The sequence below is a fragment of the Scyliorhinus torazame genome, chromosome 5 (genome assembly GCF_047496885.1).
Source record: "Scyliorhinus torazame isolate Kashiwa2021f chromosome 5, sScyTor2.1, whole genome shotgun sequence".
NCBI classification, from domain to species: Eukaryota; Metazoa; Chordata; class Chondrichthyes; order Carcharhiniformes; family Scyliorhinidae; genus Scyliorhinus; species Scyliorhinus torazame.
Window position 1 is genome coordinate 106,396,488 of NC_092711.1, and position 17,456 is coordinate 106,413,943.

Here is a 17,456-nt window from a genome sequence, read left to right on the forward strand (position 1 = left end):
CATGTTGTTCACAGACAGATTTCTTCAATGAGCTGCTCTATAAATTTGGATTCAATTTGATTTTTTCACACTGTGAGATGTTAAGCTTATTCCTCAATGAAAACAGGGTCATCGGCAACAACATCATTTTATTAGACAAGGAGGTTCAATGGGATTTTTTCACTGAAATCATCTGATGTCAGTTCATGAGATTAGAATTTATAATGAAACAATTTGGATTCAATGAAAACGGTCAGTTTGATAACCCCAACTGCTTTCTGTTAACTCGCCCCTCACTCTCCTCTCTCACCTTGTTTTTAATTTGGGGAATTCTGCAGGCAGCTTGTGCACAGGAAGAGCCCAAAAATGGTGGCACTTTCAAAATTAAGTTCAGAGTCTCTGAAGATGGATTTCTTGCTCTCTTTCTACTTGAACATGTACAAACTGACAGCAGACATATTGATTGCACAGTAAGATTCCACAATCAGAAATGTGATCATGGTGGAAAATTCTCCCACGTCCCCTGTGGAAAGGATGAATTAACTCCCTCATTTCCACGTTTAAGTTTAAGACTTTTAACTCATGACCTTCAAACATTTTGCAGTCCGTGAGCTACTTTTTAATAAGTGTGGTCACTGTTGCTGTGTTTTTTGAAAATATTTTCATTCCGATGAGGACGGACATAACAACATACAAACAATCAGTCAGTCACAACACAAACAAAATACTATTCTCCTCATTTGACATTTATTCCTTGATTTCCATTGAACCTTTCCCCTCTTTCCTCCCCTTACCCACTGGCAACAAACAGATCTGTAAATAGAGACAAGAACAGCTTCCATCTCGTCCAGAAACCCCCATCTGAGCCACAAAGGGCTAACTTTAGTTTCTCAAGTTTAAGGAATTCCGCAATATCCCTCAACCATGTTGATATTTTTGGCGCATCTTCTGACTTCCCTTCCAATAAAATTAGCCTCCGGGCGATCAATGTGGCAAAGGCCACCACATCGGCCCCGTCCCCATCCATTAGTCCCGGTACTTCCGACACCCCAGAAATTGCCTCATGTGGTCCCAGTAATATTTCCACCTCCACAACTTTTGTTTGTGTTTTAAATAGCGAGAGCCAGAACCCCACGAATTGTGGACGTGACCAGAAGATCTGGACATGGTTAACTGGTCCTCCTTGACATTCTCACATTTATCTTCTTCCTCTGTGAAGAATCTGCTCATTCGGTCCTGTGTCATATGTCCCCTGTGTACATCCTTGAATTGTATCAAGCCCATCAGAGCACATGAAGATGTCGCATTGACCCTGGTATAATCTCACTCCATCGTTCCCATTCCAACGCCACATCCAACTCTTCCTTCCACTTTTGTTTCATCTCTTCAATCGCTGCTTTCTTTCTGTCCATCAGCCACCTGTAAATGTTAGTAATTCTCCCATCACCAACTCAGCTGGGAGGAGCAATTTATCCAGCACCTTGTTCTCTGGTAGGCAAACGAACGAGGACAACTCCTTTTTCACCAAGTTTCATCATTGAAGATAATTAAACTTCACCTCCCTCTGCATTTTATGTTTCTCCCTCAATTCTTCAAATCTACTTTCCAACAACAAGTCTTTAACCTGTTTCAGCCCAGCTTTATGCCACTGTTTAAATATTGTATCCAGTCTTGCCGCCGGGGTGAATCGGGGGTTTCCATAAATAGGCGCTCGCACCGTAAAGTTTACCAAACCAAAATGGCGTCCCCGCTTGCTCCAGATGTTGAAGGAAGATGCCAGCACCGGGCTTTGTGTAAACCTCCCCGGGGGAAATGGGAGTGGAGCCGCAGCGGAAGTCTGCGAACTAGCCCCTTTACACGATGCTTCCACCACCTGTACCCATTCCGCTTCTTCCTCTCCCCACCATTGCCCAATCTTCTCCAAATTCACCGCCCAATAACAATACAAAAGATTGGGAAGCACCAACCCTCCCACCCACCCATTCTTTTTAAATATGAGCTGGTCTTTTTGAAGAGCAATCCAATTAATTTCCTTCCATTTACTGATGGAGAAGTGATCTGCCGCATTTTCTATCTGATTAGAGCAGGGTCTCTGTGTGAGGGTAAGTGTGTTACTGTGTGTGTGGACTTTTCTCTATCTGTCTATCTGCCAGTCGCCCTGGTCCAAGATTCTATTTCTCTCTCCACAGATGCTGCCTGACCTGCTCAGTATTTTCCGCATTGGTACAAGAGCGAGGAGGTAAGGCTGAAGTTATACAAGACACTAGCTAGACCTCAGCTGGAATATTGTGGACAGTTCTGGGCGCCACACTATAGGAAGGATGTGAACACACTGGAGCGAGTGCAGAGGGGGTTCACAAGAATGGTTCAGGAATGAGAAACTTCAGTGATGAGGTTAGATTGGAGAGGTTGGGTCTGTTCTCCACGCAGAGAAATGGCCAAGAGGAGATTAGATAGAGGTGTTCAAATTCTTGGGGGTGCCGGACAGAGTAGACAGGGAGGAACGGTTCCCACTATTAAGAGCAAGAACGAGATGGCACAGAAGGAAAGTGAATTGGAAAAGAAGCAAATATGATGTGAGAAAATGGAAACAGTATAGTGTAGAGAGAGCCTGCTCGATATCTGACCCCGTGCTGTACCTGTCCTGGGAGTGTTTGATGGGGACAGTGTAGAGGCAGCTTTACTCTGTATCTAACCCTGTGCTGTACCTGTCCTGGGAGTGTTTGATGGGGAAAGTGTAGAGAGAGCTTTACTCTGTATCTAACCCCATGCTGTACCTGTCCAGGGTGTGTTTGATGGGGACAGTGTAGCAGGAGCTTTACTCTGTATCTAACCCCGTGCTGTACCTGTCCTGGGAGTGTTTGATGGAGACAGTGTAGCAGGAGCTTTACTCTGTATCTAACCCCGTGCTGTACCTGTCCTGGGAGTGTTTGATGAGGACAGTGTAGCAGGAGCTTTACTCTGTGTCTAACCCCATGCTGTACCTGCCCTGGGAGTGTTTGATGGAGACAGTGTAGAGGGAGCTTTACTCTGTATCTAACCCCGTGCTGTCCCTGTCCTGGGAGTGTTTGATGGGGACAGTGTAGAGGGAGCTTTTCTCTTTATCTAACCCAGTGCTGTACCTGTCCTGGGAGTGTTTGATGGGGACAGTGTAGAGGGAGCTTTACTCCATATCTAACCCCATGCTGTACCTGTCCTGGGAGTGTTTGATGGGGACAGTGTAGAGGGAGCTTTACTCTGTATCTAACCCCGTGCTGTCCCTGTCCTGGGAGTGTTTGATGGGGACAGTGTCGAGGGAGCTTTACTCTGTATCTAACCCCGTGCTGCACCTGTCCTGGGAGTGTTTGATGGGAACAGTGTAGAGAGAGCCCTGCTCGATATGTAACACCGTTTTGTACCTGTGCTGGGAGTGTTTGATGGGGACAGTGCAGAGGAGCTTTACTCCGTATGTAACCCCGTGCTGCACCTGTCCTGGGAGTGTTTGCCAGGGACAGTGTAGAGGAATCTGTGTCTAACCCCATGATGTACCTTTACTGGTCATGTTTGATGGAGTTTCAAAATCACCAATAAATGTCTTCTATTAGTTTCTCCATCTGTCTGTTTCTGCTTCTCTCTCTGTCTGTCTGGGAATATTGTCAAAACAAAATCCACGATCAGCAGTCAGCCATTTTAAGTTACTTAATGGTGGCCATTCTAGGTGAGCACAGCACAGTCATTTCTGACATTTCTACACGTTGATATAACAAAATCCTGATGGAAAGTGTCTGATTTAAACAGTGATTTGTTGGTGAATGTGGATGTAGAAAGGGAGCTGGCTGTCCTTGTACACCAGTCACTGAAAGTGGAGAGGGGGGTGCAGCAAGCAGTTAAGAAGGCCAATGATATGTTGGCCTTCATTGAAAGAGGGATTTGAGTTCAGAAGTGGAGATGTCTTTCTGCAGTTACACAAGGCCTTGGTGAGACCACACCTGGAGTATTGTATACAGTTTCGTCTCACTAACTAAGAAAGGATATATTTGCCAGAGAGGGAGTGCAGCGGAGGGTCAATTGGCTGATAGGGAGTTTCCCGGACTGTCCTACAAGGAGAGATTGGTTTGACTGTGGCACAGTGGTTAGCACTGCTGCCTCACAGTGCCAGTGACCGGGGTTAAATTCCGGCCTTGTGTGACTGATTATGTGGAGTTGGCAGTTTCTTCCCGTGCGTGCGTGGGTTTCCTCCGGGTGCTCCGGTTTCCTTCCACAGTCCAAAGATGTGCAGGCTAGGTGGAATGGTCCTGCTAAATTACCCCTTAGTGTCCAAGAAAGATTGTTTAGATTAGGTTAAGGAGTTATTGGGATAGGGCGGGTGACTGAGCTTACATAGAGTGCTGTGTCAGAGGGTTGGTGTAGATTCGATGGGCAGAATGGCCTCCTTCTGCATTGTAGGGATTCTGTGATTGTGCCTGTATTCACCAGAGCCGAGAAGGATGAGAGGAGATGTTGGCCGTGCGAAATTGCCCCTTAGTGGCCCAAAGGTTAGGTGGTGTTACTGGGGTTATTTGGATTTGGCGGAGGCGTGGGCTTGGGTAGGGTGCTCTCTCCGAGGGCCAGTGCAGACTCGATGGGCCAAATGGCCTACTCCTGTAATGTATATTCTATGGTTCTGCGAGCTCTGATTGAAATGTATCACATTCCAACAGCGCTGTTCAGACGATTCACAGGGATGGTGATTTTCACGTTGTACTGCCTCTGCCATGTCTTGGGAGTGATCATGGAGACAGTGTAGAGGAAACCTTACTCTATCTAACCCCGTGCTGTACCTGTCCTGGGAGTATTTGATGGGGACAGTGTAGAGGAAACCTTACTCTGTATCTAACCCCGTGCTGTACCTGTCCAGGCAGTGTTTGATGGGGACAGTGTAGCGAGAGCTATACTCTGTATCTAACCCCGTGCTGTACCTGTCCAGGCAGTGTTTGATGGGGGCAGTGTAGAGGGAGTGTTACTCTTTATCTCACCCAGTGCGATATCTGACTTGGGAGTGTTTGATGGGTACAGTGCAGAGGGAGCTTTAGTCCGAATATATCATCGTACTGTATCTGCCCTGGGAGTGTTTGATGTGGACAGTGTAGAGGCAGCTTTACTCTGTATCTAACCCCGTGCTGTTCCTGTCCTGGGAGTGTTTGATGGGGAGAATGTAGAGGGAGCCTTACTCTGTATCTAACCCCGTGCTGTACCTGTCCTGGGGAGTGTTTGATGGGGACAGTGTAGAGGAAGCTTTACTCTGTATATTCCATGGTACTGTAGCTGCCCTGGGAGGGTTTGTTGGGGACAGTTTATAGGGATGTGTAATCTGTATCTAACCCCATGATGTACTTTGGCTAACAGTGTTTGATGGAGATTCTGAATCTTGAATTAATGTATTCTGTTAGTCTCCCCATCTTCTCTGCCTCTGCAACTCTCTATCTCTCTCTCTGGGAATCTGTCTAAACAAATCCACGATCAGCAGTCAGCCATTTTAAGTTACTTAACGGTGGCCATTTTATGTGAGCACAACACTGAGACAATTCGGACAGTTGTCCAAGTTAGTGTCAAACAATAACTGAAGGAAAGAGTCGTATTTAAACAGTGATATGTTGGGCAATGTGGATGGTCAAATGGAGCTTGTACACCAGTCGCTGAAAGTGGAGAGGGGGGTGCAGCAAGCAGTTAAGAAGACCAATGATATGTTGGCCTTCATTGCAAGAGGGATTTGAGTTCAGAAGTGGAGAAGTCTTACTGCAGTTATACTGGGCCTTGGTGAGACCACACCTGGAGTACTGTGTACAGTTTTTGGTCTCCCTACCATGGAAGGATATAGTTGCCAGAGAGGGAGTGCAGCGGAGGGTCAATCGGCTGATAGGGAGGTTGCCGGACTGTCCTAGGAGGAGAGATTGCTTCAATAGGGCCTGAACGAGCCCTGTTTCTCCAACCTAACCCTGGAGATCAAATCCCACATTCCTGGTGATTTCTGTTGGGAATTTGTACTGGATATTGTATGAGCTAGGTATGGAATTCAGAATCATAGGTTTTAGTGAAATGATAAAGCAGATTTAGGTGAGTAGTGAAATGAGTATGTAACCTATGTAACCTAATGTAATTTAGAGTAACCTCGTGTGACCTAACGTAATCAAACATAGAATAGATGACCTAATGTAATCAAGTATAGTTGATATGATCAAAGCAGAAGACCCAGAAAAGTAGTATAGCAGTCACTGATTAACGAAGGCAAACAATAGTCACTTGGGGGAACAATGAATACTGCTCAGTGGCTCACTTTAGTAGTTGACCATAATAAAAAAGAGAGAATAAAGTGAGCAGGTGTTTCCACACATTCGGCCTAAGTCAGCTAAACCACGATTGTTGCACAAGTAGAGAAGTGTAGATAAGGGCAAGAGTTATAACCACCATGGTTTAAGAGACAAAGAGAGGAAAAAGGAAGCGACCAATCTTGAATAAGACAGATAAAAGTCAACTAAAAACAATGGTGGCCAAAGCAAGGTCCGGCTGTAAAGTAAGATAAGAGAGATAAGAATCTTGAGATACGGAGCTGAAATGTACATAAAAAGACTGTAAGCCTGAGGGCTCATCGGATTGTTCCGGACATCCCGATTTTATTCTCTTGTGCTAGGTGAATAAAGTCTACTGCTTGGAAGATTGCTGCTCAGACTCTCTGTTTTAATCGGTGTAAACGAATTGTCGTCCTGGGGAACCACGACAAAATTGGCGCTGCGAGCAGGGTTGGTGAGAGATCGCCCAGAAAAGCATCTGGAAGGAGTGGCGGAGGTCTGACCGGGGCTGGACATCCCAAAGCCGGCATTCTGACAGCAAGGTAAGCAGATTTGTATTGCATGTAAATCCTTGTTGTCGGAAAAGGGATCTCGAGGCCCGGCGCACCCGGCTCTCTGCTGGTCCTGGATCTCCCCAACCCAAAAGATATCCTGCATAGGTAAAACTAAATTGTGTAAAATATTTTGAGAGACTGAGTCTGATCTGAAGAGTAGAGCTTTGCATGCAAAAGCGCGCTGAGAATACTGTATTGTCTGTGAATGGGTAAAAAGTGAGACGGGAAAAAGGCCGAACGCTAAAGTAATGCAATTAGGTTAAGTCAAGCGGTTTGGAGCGGGTTTTCAGGTTACGACTTGCCCAGAAGAGAGTAAGTGTGGGAAAATCTGCCAGTCCAAACCTACCCAGGGCCTCGGGTAAGGGACGTCAACCGAGAGGGAGAGAGATCAGTGAGAGATCGCTCTCTGACCTAATACGGTAGTCAAAAGCACAGGAGTGGAATCTAACCCAGAGAAGGGGATTAGCAGCTAGAATAGAGGAAGTAAACGACCAATTTGAACAAACTAGTCTGAGGTAGCGGCGTGGAGGACAGAAATAAGAGGGAGAGTCGGAACACAGGTAGGGTAATAACTAACAACTTGGAAAGATTACACTGACGAAACCGCCTAGTGGCGAGATTGGTACAACCGGTTGAGAAGAAAAAGTCAGGGGATTAAAAAGGATAATAACAAAAACGGAAGCAACACTGGATTGGAAAAAGATTACACATATAACTAACTTAGAGGAGATAAAGAATGAGTGGCCGTATGTAAACTGGGAAGGAATAGCCGATAGGAATTGGATAGACGAAATAAAATTGGAAACTCTAGAGAAATTAATAAAGGAATCCGACCGATACAGGGTTTCTGTACACATAGACGAGCAAGTGAAAACCTACTACCCTATAGCCCGGGAGAGGAAGATAGTGCCGGGACAGGGGACTACGGGGAAGTGGATATCGGGACCCCGGTTAGAGTTACAGATATTGGCAAGGGAAACCCAAAAGAAAGGTAAACAGGGGACTGAGCACGGAAAAGCGATACAGCGAGTAATAATCACTGTGATACCTAACTCTGACAGATTAAGTGATAAAAATTGTGACAGTAGTCCGAAAAGACGAGTAATGGCACACAAAGTTAAAACACCAGTGGAGATATTAGGGGATAAGTTCCCAGCCCTCAGGGGAGATATAGAACACGTCTCTAAAAAGTGGGCCAAAAGAACAAGTAAGACCAATACGCAGTGGCCGGAGGAAGGCACATGGGACACAGAGAGGTGTGGGGACCAGAAGGGAATGATAAAGAACTATAAAATTAAGGATAGGTCGAGCAAAAGAAGGGAGAAGCGAGAAAAGGAGTTAGAGATACTAGCACTATTCGAAAGAGAGGGGAAAGAGAGAAGAAGGGTATGGAAGGGAGATAGGATGCAGATGCCAGTGCAACTTCAGGAAAAAGCAGAATTGGAAGATCCAAACGTAGCCCCGCCCCCATACTTAGGGGAACAGAGCTCTACGGGACTGTACCCAGTTATATCAGGCACAATGAATTTTGAGGGAGAATATAACATAGAACAGATGACGAAGGAAGAATGGGCACAAAGGGAGAGAGAAAAGAGACAAGGTATAGAAGAAGCGGCTAGGAAAACAGAAGAGGATTTGGATGGGCTGAGCCAAAGGAGAAAGGAGTTGGAGGAAGAAGTAAATATGGTAGAACTTTTGAAATGGGCAAAGAAGGTAATGAAAGTGGATAAGGAACGAGAAGGGAAAGGAAAGAATGTTAGAAAAGAATATGAGTGGAGAGCAGAAGATGATCCCTCCGAGTGTGGAAGTGAGACACCACAGGGAAAAATAGAAGGAAAGAGAGTCGGAGTGAACAGAGAGGAAAAAGAAAGAGAGGAAATATGCTGGGAAGTGCACAAAGGGGCAGACAGACGAAGATTGGGGAAAGCATGGATGTGGAAGCACCCAGAGAAAAATAGAATAGAGGGAAAGATGGAAGGAGAGACAGAAGAGAGTAGTGAAGACGAAGGGGGACAATCAGTGTTAGGGGAACAAAGAAAATCAACGCGGAAAAAACACAAACCTGTGAAGTTTCCAGCTGAGGATAGGAGAGAGAAAAGGATGCTCCCGGTGATTCTGAAGGGTGGCAGACTGCAGTATATCCCTTGGTCAGGTCAGGATTTGCCTAGTTTAATTAATGAATTACCCAATATTTTGGATGGAGCTGGAAGGTGGATTGGACAGTTGGAGGCAGGAATGGTGGGAAAAAGGATGGCATTGGGCGACATCAAAGCTCTCCTGACAAAGGTGCTAGGAATGGACCAAATGGCGGAAGTAATGAGACGTGCTGGCATCCCGACCGCAGCTTATGACCCAGAGGTAGATGGGACACTCATGGACCCGTATCGCCACGACATGTGGCAGGCACTGCGGGATATATACCCCAACCGAATGGATGTAAAAACCCTAAGGGGAGAGCCATTGGGTGAGGAGGAGAATGCAGCTGTGTATGTGGAAAAGCAATTAAAAAGATGGAGAAGGGACACGGAAAGGGACATTCTAATAGACCCGCTGACCAACTCCATGTTCCGGGCTGCAATCCTAGAGGGCTTGCCAGCCTCAGCTAAGACAAGACTGGAGGAAGTAGTGGGCTTGGACTCAAAAAGCTACCGAGAGTTTGTGGATTATGTTGCCCATGCAGTAGAAAGACATCGCAAAGATGAAAAGAATGCAGACAAACAGCTGAAGGAGATACAACGTAAACTCCTTCAGGCACAGTTGGAGGAGATCAAAAGCAAGGATAAGATAAAGGCAAAAGAGGATCTCGTACCCAGAAAAATAGCACCGATGATGGTGGAGCAAAAGTCAGAGGAAATACCTGCACCAATAATAGGGGGGAGCGGAGATGGAGGCCAGCCCATCATAACCTATAACATTTCTGCCTTCCCACTGTCCATGAACCCAGAAGCCTATGGCCTAAATTATCAAAACCCATACGCCCTGCAAAGTCAGACTGACTGGAATAGAAATGGGAAAGGACAGGGAGGTGGTAGGCCACCCTATCAGAATCAGAGAGGACAGGGACAGGTTAATCATCAGACTCCGAGACAGGGACCATTGCCTGGCCCTTCAGGTGTGTGTTGGGGGTGCGGGGAGGCAGGGCACATAAAAAGGAATTGCCCGCGGAATTCCCACAGGCAGGGAGAAAACCAGCAGCAGACAGGCCAGCAACTGATCCAAGTGTCGCCGAACAGCATCCCGATGTTTCAAGGGCCGGTAAACCATCAGAGTCCCCCATAGGGAGGCCCAGAGAACCCCAAAATGGTAGGACAGTACGTACAAATAACAGAAACCGCAGAGCAGGAACCTATAGTTAACGTTAGAGTAGGAGGGATCGAGATCCCCATGATGATAGACACCGGCGCCACATGTACGTGCATACAAACGAAATATGCGGATCACTTACCATTGTCAAACCAGTTTGTAAAAACTGTGGGGTTCTCGGGGAAAGTAACATTAGCTCGAATGACGACGCCGGTGCCTGTTACCATTGGAAATAAGACTACCCATGTACCTATTTTAGTATGTGATAAAACTCCTTTAAATCTATTGGGAAGGGATGCAATCCTAGGTCTAGGACTGAAATTGGAATGCACTGAACAAGGAATTGATTTGATGGGGATGTATTCACTTGAAATACCAGGAAAAGAAAGGGTTAATGTATATTGGTTGGGAGATATAGAGGAACAAGTTAAAACACAGATATGGGAAGTTTGGGGAAAACTTATAGACGCCTGGGTTCCACAAGCCAAATGGCCAAGAACAGAATTACACAGTACAATGATATTTGATGAAAAGCAGGAACCTGAGGTACAGGAGAAATGGGAAAGGGAGGCGGGACGAGAACAGGAAATAAAGTCAGGAAGTGTTTTAATCGGACTAGAGGGAGCGGCCCTCACAATCGTTAGGAATGAATGGGTTGACAAATGGTTCTCTGTATCTGGAGCGGAGCCACATGTCACATTGAAAGTGAATCCGGGATATAGATCAAAAGACCTAGGACCAATGGTGTTGAGAGCACAAGACTTGGAATTTGTCCAGACAGACAATGTGGATATTTGGACGTCCAGCGATGAACAAATGATGAAAATAATTTTGGATGTTAAGATGCTTGGGAAACCAAAGCAAATAACAATAGGAGTGCAAATTGAGAAACAGGAACTGGAGTGGAGAGAGAGTTTAGAGCAGGATTTGAACTCCCTCCCGCAGGAGTTGTGGTCCAGACAGGACACGGATGTAGGGAGGGTCAAAACCGCTAATCCAGTTGAAGTCAGATTAAAGACAGGACGCCAGGGGCCTTATAGGCCGCAATACCCAATCAAGACAGAAGCAATTGAAGGAATTAGAGGAACGATTAAGGGATTGATAGAAGCAGGGGTATTAAAAGAAACCCGGAGCAGGTGTAATACACCGCTGCTACCGGTAAAGAAGGCGGACGGAGAAAAATGGAGATTGGTGCATGACCTCAGAGCAATTAATGAGGTAGTGGAAGATATGCCAGTAGAGGTTCCAAACCCTTACACCTTGTTGACAAATATACCACCTGAAAGTAGATGGTTTACTGTGATAGACCTATGTTCGGCATTTTTTAGTGTGCCGTTAGCTCAAGAAAGTCAGTATCTTTTTGCATTTACGTTCGAGGGGAAACAATACACATACAATAGGATGCCCCAAGGATTTAAACACTCCCCACATGTATTCAATCAGGTGTTGAGAGCAGATTTAAAAGGAGTACAGTTGGAAGGAACACTGATACAATATGTGGATGATTTATTATTATGCACAGAAACACAAGAACAATGCAGGAAGGATAGTTTAAAACTATTGGAAAGACTAGCAGAAGGGGGCCATAAAGTATCCAGGAAAAAGCTGCAGCTGTGCCAGAAAAAAGTAGAGTACTTGGGAAGAGAAATATCAGCAGGGCAGAAGGGGCTAGCTTCTCAGCAGATAGAAGCTGTACTAAAAGTTCCGAAACCACAGACGGTGGGACAAATGATGACATTTTTGGGAATGACAGGATTCAGTTCAGAATGGGTGGAAAGCTATGCGGAAAAAACGCAGGCACTACGAAAGGTAATGAAGGAGGCAGGGTGCGAAGAATTAAGAACCAAAATAAGATGGGATAAAGATGCTTCAGACGCATTTGAGAATATAAAGAAAGAAATGGCACAGGCACCAGCATTGGCTTTACCGACCTATGACAAACCCTTTGACTTATTTGTGAGTAACAGAGAAGCCGGATTTGCTACAGCAGTGCTAACGCAGGAAAATTGCAAGGGTAGACGAAGGCAGGCTGTAGCATATTACAGTACCAAGCTAGACGACGTAGCAATGGGATATCCTCCGTGCTATCAAGGCCTGGCAGCAGCTTGGTGGGCGTACGAAAAGGCAGCTACAGTCACAATGGGATATCCGATAAACATACATGTGTACCATAAGGTAGCTGAATTGATTGAAAAAGGGAAGTTTGTTCTGACGCCGGCTAGAATTCATCATTTTCAAATGCTGACCACATTCCCGGACATTACGATAGTGAAGTGTAATAGGGCCAACCCAGCTGACTATATGCCATTACCACATGAGGGAGAGGAGCATGAGTGTGTAAGAGAGACAAGAGTGTTTATGAAACTGAGGAAAGACTTGAAGGCAGATAGATTAAGCACAGAAGAGAAGAGGACGTTGTACGTTGATGGTTCGTGTTATAGGGATCATAGGGGAAATCATGCTGGCTATGCAGTAGTTGAACAGAGAGGGGAATCATTTGAGGTAATAGAGGCAAAAGAATGTGAGCAGCCATGCTCAGCCCAGTTAGCGGAGCTTGAAGCACTGACCAGAGCATGCGAGTTAGCAAACGGGGAAGCGGTGGAAATTTATACTGATTCGGCCTATGCCCACGGGGTCTGCCACCTGTTTGGGGCAATATGGAAGCAAAGGGGATTTATGAAAAGTGGAGGAGGACCAATACACCACGAAGGTCAAATCAGGGCTTTAATAAGGGCCATGATGGGTCCAAGAGAATTAGCCATAATTAAGTGTCAGGCGCATAAAAAGGGAACGGATAGCATCACACAGGGAAACAACAAGGCCGACAAGGCAGCTAAAGAAGCGTCAGGATGCATTGAGGCTACGATGGCCCCAGTAGAAATAGCAAGGCCACACCCAGGGCCAGGTGTGGGGAATATCGAACCTCAAATCACATTAGACGATGTGGCACAGTTACAGGAGGAAGCCCCTGTAGCTGAAAAGACAATGTGGAAAGATAGAGGAGCAATACAGGGACAACATGACAAAATATGGAGAAATGGGGAGGGATTGGTCATAGCACCCACATCATTACTAACCATACTAATCAGCGAAGCACATGGAGTGGACCACTGTGCAAGAGGAGAGGTGGCTAGAAAGATCAAGAAGGAAGGATTCTGGTCACCATACCTGCAAAACTCAATTGACTACATATTAAGTCAGTGTGAGGTGTGTGCTCAGAATAATATCAGGAAGGGCATTACTGCCCCAATAGGGCATATACCCATTCCCGAAGGACCATTTCAACATCTATGCATGGACTATGTGGATATGGGAAAGGTGGTGAGGGGGAAAAGATACATGCTAGTGATTATTGATAGATTCAGCAGATGGATAGAAGCAACACCATCCAAAGATCAAGGATCTGGAACGGTGATTAACTTCCTGTCAAAAGAAATTATCCCAAGATTTGGCATACCCATGCAATTAAGTTCAGATAATGGATCTGCTTTTATAGGAAGGGCACTGAGAGAGACGCTCTCAGCGCTCCGGATAAAACAGAAGTTTGGATGTGTGTATCATCCTCAATCCCAAGGAATGGTGGAGAGAGCAAACGGGACCCTTAAGGCTAAAATAAGCAAAATTTGCAGCGAGACAGGAAAAAACTGGATGGATGCTCTGCCATTGGCTCTAATGCAATACAGGAGCCAGGAAAACAGAATCACACATTTGAGCCCACATGAAATGATGACAGGAAGAGTAATGCCGGTACCAAAGATCAGGGGAGCAGGGGGCCCCGCGCTGGAATGTTTAGATCAGGACGCAAGGGAGTATGTACGACAATTAACTATTATACATAGAACTATATTTGAACAGGAAAAGGCCAAGGAGGAGGAGAGCCCTGCAACGGAACACCAGATCAAACTTGGAGATCAAGTATACATCAGGAAGTTCCGGAGACGTTGGAACGAACCGAGACGAGAAGGACCGTTTGAAGTCACCAAAGTGTCTCCCACGGCGTTGCAAGTAGAAGGCAGTACACTGTGGTATCACTTGAACCATTGTACCAGAACGATAACAGGGGTAGGGGAGAGAAGGGAGATTGAAGACAGTGGCAGTGCGGATAGAAGTAGCAGCGAGGAAGAGATAGAAATACACGGGGAGAATCGTGGGGAGGAGGAACAGAGCCAAAGTAGAACAGAAAGAGTAGAGGATGATGAAAGTAGTTCTGTGCATGAGCTGGCTGATGATACAAATGCCCAGCCTGGGCCTGTTAGTCAAGGTGCCGGGGGAGGTGAGAACAGGGAGGGGGCCTCGTTCCCCACCTGGGACTTGGAAACTATTTCCTTCGAGGACTTCCTTGACCCGTAACAAAGGAAAGTGGGATGCAGAGGACATAAGGGTGCAGAATCAGGAAGGTGGAGTATTAAGACAAGCAAGACGTAAACGGTCAGTGAGCACAGATAATATGTGGGAGAAAGCACAGAAAAACATCTGGTGGAAATGGGCTGAGTATACTGGTAAGAAAAACAGTGATGGGAAAGACTGTGTGATATGTGCGGCGGAAAGACCACGCACCCAAGTAGCTGATATACCGTGGGGATCAGGAGACTGTTGGACCATGCTGCTAAAATGGAAAAAGGAAAATTGCCGTACATATAACACATACACACAGACATATACGCATAAGAATCAGACTTACACGTATGAGACGATAAACTGTTCAGGATCCACATGTGATAACCTTTGTAAGGGGAAAATGCCGAGGTGTCAATTCCTATGTATCCTGCGTGCTGGGGCAAAAAAGCGCACCTACCATGTGGCCCAAGATTGTCCAATATGGCCAAAGACGGCAATGGACGCGGCCCCAGAGGAATGGAGGGTGGAGCCCAACTTACAAATCCAAGATTGCTATTGGAGGGAAGGCAGCACGGGAAGTAGTTTGGGAAACTACACAGGACAGTGTGAAAGGATTTGGGATATATCCGACATCCGTAGTCTGCTCAACCCTGCTGTTCCCGCCCGGACAGGGGGAATGCCACCCGCTCCTTATCTATTAGAAAATCAAGTAAATCAACTGGCCGATCTCTGGTGGCTTTGTGGCCCGGAAAAAGGGCTGCTGGCTCGATTACCACTGGATTGGAAGGGACTATGTGCCCGAGTTATGCTGGCCCAGAGCACTGTGATACTGCCGGTGGAAAACGGCATTAAATCACAAAGAATTAAGAGGGCATATACCCTTGACCCTAACATACAAATGGACGCAATTGGACAGCCCCGAGGCATCCCGAATGAGTTCAAAGCTAGGAGTGAAATAGCCGCGGGGTTTGAATCCATCCTTTTTTGGATCACACCCAACAAGAATACTGAGTGGATCAATTACATCTATTATAATCAGCAGAGGTTTATTAATTATTCAAATGCTGCCCTGGCGGCCTTGGGAGAGCAGTTGGATGCGACCAGCAAAATGGCGTGGCAAAATCGACAGGCATTAGATTGGCTCCTGGCAGAAAAAGGAGGTGTGTGTGTTATGTTTGGGGATCAGTGTTGCACATTTATCCCTAATAACACTAGTCCAGAGGGGTCATTTACACAAGCCATGAATAAGTTAAAGAATCTTGCGAAAGAAATGAAAGAAAATGCTGGGTTTGGACAGGGGGTATGGAGTTGGCTGGATAGAATGTTCGGAAGATGGGGGGCATGGTTTGCCAAGGCTGGAGCTGTAGCAATCACATCACTAATCATTCTGGGATTAATATTTTGTTGCTTTCTACCCGTCCTGAGATCCTTCCTTACCAGGGTGGCAGCACGGCAGATGGTGACTCGGGTGATACGCAATTCTCGCTCAAAAGGAAAAACAGAGGAATGGGGAAACTTTGAGCCGCCCCCGCTGAGTGAATTTACCATGACCTTGGTCGAAGTTGAAACTCGTCACTCTGTAAACTAACTACGATAGTGGAAGATCGTCTGGTGACAACGATAAGCACCTTGCTGAAATCCGCGGGGGACCAAGAGAACTTAGTCTGTACACAGGAATCAGTCTTTTTCCCTTCCCTCGACAAGGGTGGGAAGGTTTTTGGCTGATGACTGTCAGGAGCAGGCAATCTGGGGGAGCAACCCAAGAATCAGAACCTGGATAAACACATTATGATAAAGTTAGAACAGGGGCATTGATCCCTGACCAAAGTATTCGGCTCCTCCACATTGCCTGCAAAGAGTGATTAAAATAAAAATGCGAATGGGATCAAGCGAGGGGGTTATTTGAGCTTGGTAATTGAGATGAGGCTAGGAAATAGCCTCAAAGGGGGGACATGTTGGGAATTTGTACTGGATATTGTATGAGCTAGGTATGGAATTCAGAATCATAGGTTTTAGTGAAATGATAAAGCAGATTTAGGTGAGTAGTGAAATGGGTATGTAACCTAATGTAATTTAGAGTAACCTCGTGTGACCTAACGTAATCAAACATAGAATAGATGACCTAATGTAATCAAGTATAGTTGATATGATCAAAGCAGAAGACCCAGAAAAGTAGTATAGCAGTCACTAATTAACGAAGGCAAACAATAGTCACTTGGGGGAACAATGAATACTGCTCAGTGGCTCACTTTAGTAGTTGACCATAATAAAAAAGAGAGAATAAAGTGAGCAGGTGTTTCCACACATTCGGCCTAAGTCAGCTAAACCACGATTGTTGCACAAGTAGAGAAGTGTAGATAAGGGCAAGAGTTATAACCACCATGGTTTAAGAGACAAAGAGAGGAAAAAGGAAGCGACCAATCTTGAATAAGACAGATAAAAGTCAACTAAAAACAATGGTGGCCAAAGCAAGGTCCGGCTGTAAAGTAAGATAAGAAAGATAAGAATCTTGAGATACGGAGCTGAAATGTACATAAAAAGACTGTAAGCCTGAGGGCTCATCGGATTGTTCCGGACATCCCGATTTTATTCTCTTGTTCTAGGTGAATAAAGTCTACTGCTTGGAAGATTGCTGCTCAGACTCTCTGTTTTAATCGGTGTAAACGAATTGCCGTCCTGGGGAACCACGACACTGGCTGAGGTTATTCATGAAGGCCCCGCCTTCGCAATCTGACCCCTCGCCCGAGGTGTGGTGATCCTCAGGTTAAATCACCACCAGTCAGCTCTCCCCCTCAAAGAGGAAAGCAGCCTCTGGTCATCTGGGGCTCTGGCGACTTTAATTTACCAGCAAATAAGACTAAATACAATTCATTAAAGTGACAGATCGCGCTTGGATTTGAAGATTCTCCAGCTCTCCCTTCGCCTGTATCCATCTTGTGGATCGTTCTAATTCAGTATTTCTTCCAAGCCTCCAATT

General features: G+C 45.8%; 2 protein-coding genes across 5 annotated transcripts in view; one reads left to right on the forward strand and one right to left on the reverse strand.

Annotated features, from left to right (window-relative positions):
* The window catches only part of LOC140417838 (uncharacterized), a 94,661-nt gene that overhangs the window by 68,292 nt on the left and 8,913 nt on the right, over positions 1-17,456 (reverse strand). Inside the window, exons 2-3 of the mRNA XM_072501286.1 lie at positions 16,031-16,225; positions 10,284-10,423 (exon numbers count right to left, since the gene is read on the reverse strand). Of these exons, the coding sequence (XP_072357387.1) occupies positions 10,284-10,423; positions 16,031-16,225 (335 nt within the window). The remainder of the gene's footprint in view (positions 1-10,283; positions 10,424-16,030; positions 16,226-17,456) is intronic.
* LOC140421592 (uncharacterized) lies at positions 5,966-16,922 on the forward strand. Of its 4 annotated transcripts, none has more exons than XM_072506373.1 (2): positions 5,966-6,001; positions 13,997-16,922. In XM_072506373.1, exon 2 carries the CDS (start codon positions 14,334-14,336, stop codon positions 16,065-16,067), a length of 1,734 nt encoding a protein of 577 aa, XP_072362474.1. In that variant the 5' UTR covers positions 5,966-6,001; positions 13,997-14,333; the 3' UTR covers positions 16,068-16,922. The 4 variants fall into 4 exon arrangements, with proteins under 4 accessions (XP_072362474.1, XP_072362477.1, XP_072362475.1 ...); XM_072506376.1 differs by having other exon boundaries at positions 5,970-6,051; XM_072506374.1 differs by lacking the exon at positions 5,966-6,001 and adding an exon at positions 6,634-6,826.

Bases quoted from the DNA above. Each gene is read 5' to 3' on its own strand.
- LOC140421592 (XM_072506373.1), top strand. From the start codon at position 14,334: ATGATGAAAGTAGTTCTGTGCATGAGCTGGCTGATGATACAAATGCCC.